Source organism: Brassica oleracea, chromosome C9 (genome assembly GCF_000695525.1).
Source record: "Brassica oleracea var. oleracea cultivar TO1000 chromosome C9, BOL, whole genome shotgun sequence".
NCBI classification, from domain to species: Eukaryota; Viridiplantae; Streptophyta; class Magnoliopsida; order Brassicales; family Brassicaceae; genus Brassica; species Brassica oleracea.
In genome coordinates, this window is record NC_027756.1 from 8,870,957 (window position 1) to 8,876,956 (window position 6,000).

Consider the following 6,000-nt stretch of genomic DNA (forward strand, 5'->3'; position numbering starts at 1 on the left):
TGTGAGTTGCAAATACATTCATGTATACAAGATTGACAAATAAAAATCTATACTAATAAAATAGACTTTTTGAGCTCCATGGGATGTCCACATAAACGAAAAAAACTTATCCCGAAAAATAACATGTGACATTATTACTAAAAGATAAAAAATAAGTAAATATACAATATAAGGAAAAATAAATGATAAGTAAATATATAATATAAAAAATAGAAATATTACATTAAGCATCTCTCTAAAAAATCTATAGTAGAATAACTAATAAGTAAATATAAAATATAAGAAATACAAATATTATATTAAACATCTATCGTAATATTAGAATAAGTAAATATACGATACAAGAAAAACTAATCAATAAGTAAATATACAATAAAATAAATATAAATATTACACTAAACATATAGCATAATATTATCATTTGATATAAAAGCAAAAAAAAAATAGAATAATTAAATATACAATAAAAAAAATAAACAATAACTAAATATACAATAGCAAAAATGAAAAAAACTAAATGAAACATCTATCTGAAAAATGTATAATAAATAAATAATAAGTAAATATATAATATGAGAAATAAAAATATTACACTAAATATCTATCGTAATATTAAAATAAAAATGGAGGTGGAGGCGTTAATATGGGCAATGGAGTGTATGAGGAATTTGCGTCAGTTTCAGGTCACGTTTGCAACAGATTTTCCTCAATTGGTGAAGATGGTTTGAGAACCAGAAAAATGACCAGCATTTGAAAGTTATCTAGAAGACATCAAGATTTTGAAAGAAAGTTTCATCAACTCAGAGATCATTCATGTACCTCGGACGGAGAATTTAAGAGCGGAGAGTCTAGCACGTAGTGTCAAAAAACATTTGTCTTTCATCGTTCACATGGATTTAGAGTTACCAGTTAGGTTTACAAAGTCGGTATGAGTCTGTAAAAGTCGATTACAAAATAATAATAATAATAATAATAATAATAATAATAAGTAAATATATGATACAAAAAATAGAAAAACTACATTGAAAATGTGTAGTAAAATAAATAATAAATAAATATAAAATATGATGACAAAAAAATGACAAAAAAGTAAATATAAAATATAACAAATGAAAAAATACATTAAACATCTATCTGAAAAATATATAGTATTACATTTTTATTATTTTCAAATATTTTAATAAGTAAATATACAGTATAGGAAAAAATTAATAATAATTAAATATACAATATAAGAAACATAAATCTTAAATTAAACATTTATCGTAATATTATAATAAATAAATATACAATATAATAACAAATAAATAATAAGTAAATATACAACCTTCGCAAAATTTACTGTAGAGCATATCTGTTCAAATTTTCTCTGATCCCTCATATGGTGTTCTTGAATCAGCTTTTATTTCTTATACTAGTCTCCAGTAAGCAAAAATAATTTCTAAAATATTAAGTTGTATTTTATTTCATATGGTAAATCTTAATAAATTATTTTTGTTTTCATGTATAAAGGGTAAATCTTATAAAGTTGTAACAGTTTTCTAACAACCAAAATATATTTTATTTCATAGGGTAAATCTTAATTAATCTTAATTATTTTTGTTTTTATTTATTTCTCTTATATACTAAAGCACAAGTTACTTGACCAATCAAAATTTGACATTTGTAATTTCTTTACAAAGCCTTAAAAATCAAAAAAGTAAAGTAAACTGTTTTCAAAAAGTTAAAATTTAACATATTACAAAAACAAATATCAAAAGTGTCTCACGTTCGTTTAGTTTTATATAACTACAAAATAAAATTTCCTATTCATTTAGGTTACTTTAAATACTACGTATTTATGCATATACTATTTTAAAGTTTGTTAACTCTACTAATCTACCTATGAAATTTTTGCAGATATATAATTTGGATATGAAAACGTGTGTGCAGGTATATTCATTTAAGAGATTTTAATCACAGTTAACATACATTTGATATTAAACATATTCTGTGAAATCTGTACTTTTATAATTTGTGCTAAGTTTATGTGCCAATGTGAAATCTATATTTTTATACAATGTGCAAGTTTAGGTGACTTTGATTTGAAAAAAAATATGGGATTAAAATAGTAATTTATTTTTATATGTTGATAATCATTATAGTTTTGTGATAAAAAATTTTGGAATAGTAAAAATGATTGACATGTGCGAAGCACATGAAGTAATACTAGTACAACTCTATTTGGACACATTCAGGTACCACGAAATACTACAGTTCGGTTTGGATTCGGTTCCAGTTCTCTAAATACCAAAATTTTGAAATCCTACAGATATTTAACCAATTTTGTTTTGAATTTGGTACTACTTTTTGAATCATATTCGATTCGGTTAGGTTCTTTAGATTCACGTTTTTTACCTAGCACTAGAAAATACATTCTAATTATGTACCAAAATATGAGGATATGCTTGAAAACTTCATGATTTTTGATCTTTGTGTAACTAATAACACAAAAATAATTTTACTTCCAAATTTAGAGATATGGATATTTCCATATTTATAATATAATTAAAGCAGAAGTATTTTAGTCAGATACATAATCTAAAAATAATTTATATTTAATTCTTTGACAAATTTTGAAATTAAGAACACTTTAATTTGACTATATATAGTCATACTTTAGATGCAAAATATAGTAAAAAAAAGTTATACCAATTTCAAAACTTGTCAATTACTTTGGCAAGAAAATCTTGTCAATTATTTGATATATAAGGGATTTGATAATTTTTATCTCACTATAATAATTTAGTTTTAATTATATTATAGCCATAATTATTCATATAGTTTTAAACTTGGATCTGATGACTTTTGAGTTATTAATTACACAAAATCATTAACTATTTAAGCATATCCTCATATTTGGATATATATATATAATTAATTTTTTGTGGACTGTTTTTCCACAATTTCACATATAAATACTACTCTGATCAATTTTTTTTGATGCATCTTACTTAATAATCTACATATTTCTTCCAAAGCAAAAAAACATTGTGATGGAAGCTCTCGGAACCGATATTAAACATGGTCGTTGTTGCGTTTGCATCGAGAAAAACAAAATATGTACCAAAAAATGTGAATTTGCTGCATATTTTCCAAATGAAGTGTATATATTTTCTTATACTTTATAATATGTATTTTCTCTTATTGTGTTAGACATGATTTTTAAACTAGAATTTAATGTTGATGTATTGTTAAATTAATCTTTTATAGGCAAAGCGATTATGAAGCTGCTACTAAATTGTTTGGTACAACAAATATTATAAGCATGATGAAACTTGCTTCTCATGAACAAAACCATTTGTTAGCATCATCGATACTCAAAGAAGGTGCTGCATGGACCGATGATAATATCAGAGGTGGATATGGAGTTATCCAAAAGCTGATGTGGGAGATCAAATTACATGAATCCTACCTCTCTAAGATAAAGAAGAAGATTTCAGAAGAAAAGAAACAAATAGTTCTACTTTTGAATCAGTATATATAATGAAATTTATCTATCTTCATTTATCCAATAATAATTACGCAATGGTTAATCATATAAAATGTTGAAATTTAAAACACACCATAAGCAAAATTTAATTGTTGCGAGTTAATCAATTAATTGTGCATGCGTTATAATCTATTATATATAATATAATAGGAGAGTTTCTCTTTCCCCTGAGGGGACAGCAGCGTGGGTCCCATTTTTTGTTTTTGTTTTTGTTTTTTTGGGCTGTTTGTTTTCGGATCTATTTTTAATTGTTTTTGGGCTTCTACAGATTGCTCCCGTGAAGCATTAGGGTTTCCTCATCTCTTCAAGGTCTTCGTATACCCAAGAAGCTTCCACATTCGACTCAAGTGTCGTTAACTGCTGACGATTCGAGTCCTCCCGTAACGCCTATATAGGAGGGGGTCACGCCTCCTCTCTTCACCCTTACTTTTAAACCTTTTCGTCTCCAAATCCTCAGAAAATGAGTAACACCTCGCCGATCTTAGTGCTGGTAAAACCTCCTCTCCGATTACACACTCTTTCTGAGCAGTATACGTTTCTTCTTAACTGATTCTTAAACCCTATTTTGGCATGGTTGCTCCTGACTGTTGTACTATCGTTGCGCGTCCTGATAGTGTAGACACTTTCTTGGTTGTTTCGTTTTTAGTAGAATTATGGTGTTTATATGTTTTTTTTGTTAAGTGTAATCCACAGAACAACCTGCAGAATCTGGCTGGGCAGCTTTCTGATGTGCTTGAGAATCTGTCCCCTATAGTGAGAGCTCGTGTTTGATGCCTTGAAGAATATACAGGTTTGTGATATACTATTATTAACTCAATCTGATCTTGGTTATGTATGTGCAACCACCTTTTTTTTCTTCTATATGAGTGTATTCGAATGTCAAGTTTCATATTAAGGTTGATTAACCAGTGACTTCTTTCAACGCAGAGCCAACACGATGAACTTGAGGCTAAGTTCCGTGAGGAGAGAGCTGTTCTTGAAGCCAAGTATGAGAAGTTGTATCAGCCTATTTATGCAAAGGTAATTGTTACCTGAGAAAATGTCAGCCTTTGTTTGCTTATCTCTTATTTTCTGCAGTAGTGTAAGTCATATATATCTAAAAATTTTCTCATGAATTCTACTTGGTATCTTATAATGTACAGCGTTATAATATTGTGAATGAACTACTGAAATCGAGCTGACTCAAGAGGATACGAAGATGGACGAAGGGGAGGACAAAACTGCTCAAGGTTACTTCAGAAACACAGTGCCTTCCTCTTTTTGTCTTGGGAAGATAAACAAAATACAACATTGTTTTATGTGTTCCATCTCAGAGAGAGGAGTTCTAAGTTTCTGGCTGACTGCTTTGCAAAATAATGATGTTACTTCCCACGAGGTGATATCGCACATATAGTTTTGGTATTTAATTATGTATATGTACAATTCAATCATAGCAATCTCTTTCCTGTTAGGTCACAATGCATGATGAAGAGGCTCTCAGGTATCTTAAAGATATTAAGTGGTGCAAGACTGAAGAGCCTAAAGGATGCAAACTTGAGTTTCTCTTTGACCCAAATCCCTTTTTAAAAAACAGTCTTGACAAAGTCTTATCATGTGATTGATGAGGACGAGCCACTACTTGAGAAGGCTATTGGGTAATTGCTTATGCTCTCCAATGATTGCACTGATGAGCTGTAGATATATTGCTTATATTATTTCCTTTACTTCAGGACTGAAATTGATTGGTATCCTGCAAAGTGCCTAACTCAGAAGATTCATAAGAAGAAGCCTAAGAAAGGTTCAACGAACCCTGCACCATTCACTAAAGTGGAAGACTGTGAAAGCTTCTTCAGCTTCTTTAATCCTCCAGAAGTCCCAGATGAAGATGAAGATATCGACGAGGACAGAGTAAGATAGTGATTGTTGTAAAAGCTTGTCAAACTTTTTAGTTAACGTATTTAGTAATGCCTCATGTTCTTTGATGCATGCTGAGGAACTTCAGAATCTGATGGAGCAAGATTATGAGATTGGGTACGTCCTCTTCTGAAAATACTTGGTTTCTGTTGTGTTATGAATTTACTTTTGAATCTACTTTATGAGGTTCTAACTTTTGATTATCCTTATTTCTTCCTGCAGATTTACTATTCGAGACAAGATTATCCCGCATGCCGTTCATGGTTTACTGGTGAGGCTGTGGAAGGACATGAGTTTAACATGGTCTTCAGTTGTATGGCTTAAGAAGCGAATACCAAATGCACGCTTTCATTGTATGGCTGGTAATGAAAGATCGAATGCTGACTCGAGATGGAATGATATCGTGGGGTTTTGATATTTCACCGATGTTCTTACTTTGTGGAATTGAAATTGATCCAGCAAGCCATATATTCTTTGATTGTCAGTTTCTTATGCAGTATAAGTAGATTATTAGAAAGAAGTAGACTTAACTTTCTTACACCTCTAGCAGAGATCACTGCTTGGATCACACATCA

At 29.4% G+C, this 6,000-nt stretch overlaps 1 protein-coding gene and 1 pseudogene across 1 annotated transcript; both read left to right on the forward strand.

Annotated features, from left to right (window-relative positions):
• Nucleotides 1–2,982: 2,982 nt before the first annotated feature.
• Nucleotides 2,983–3,563, forward strand: LOC106317755 (LOB domain-containing protein 5-like). The gene is made up of 2 exons (XM_013755523.1): nt 2,983–3,145; nt 3,253–3,563. Exons 1-2 carry the CDS (start codon nt 3,036–3,038, stop codon nt 3,524–3,526), a joined length of 384 nt encoding a protein of 127 aa, XP_013610977.1. The 5' UTR covers nt 2,983–3,035; the 3' UTR covers nt 3,527–3,563.
• Nucleotides 3,564–3,992: 429 nt separating this feature from the next.
• Nucleotides 3,993–5,428, forward strand: LOC106314262 (annotated as a pseudogene).
• Nucleotides 5,429–6,000: the final 572 nt, after the last annotated feature.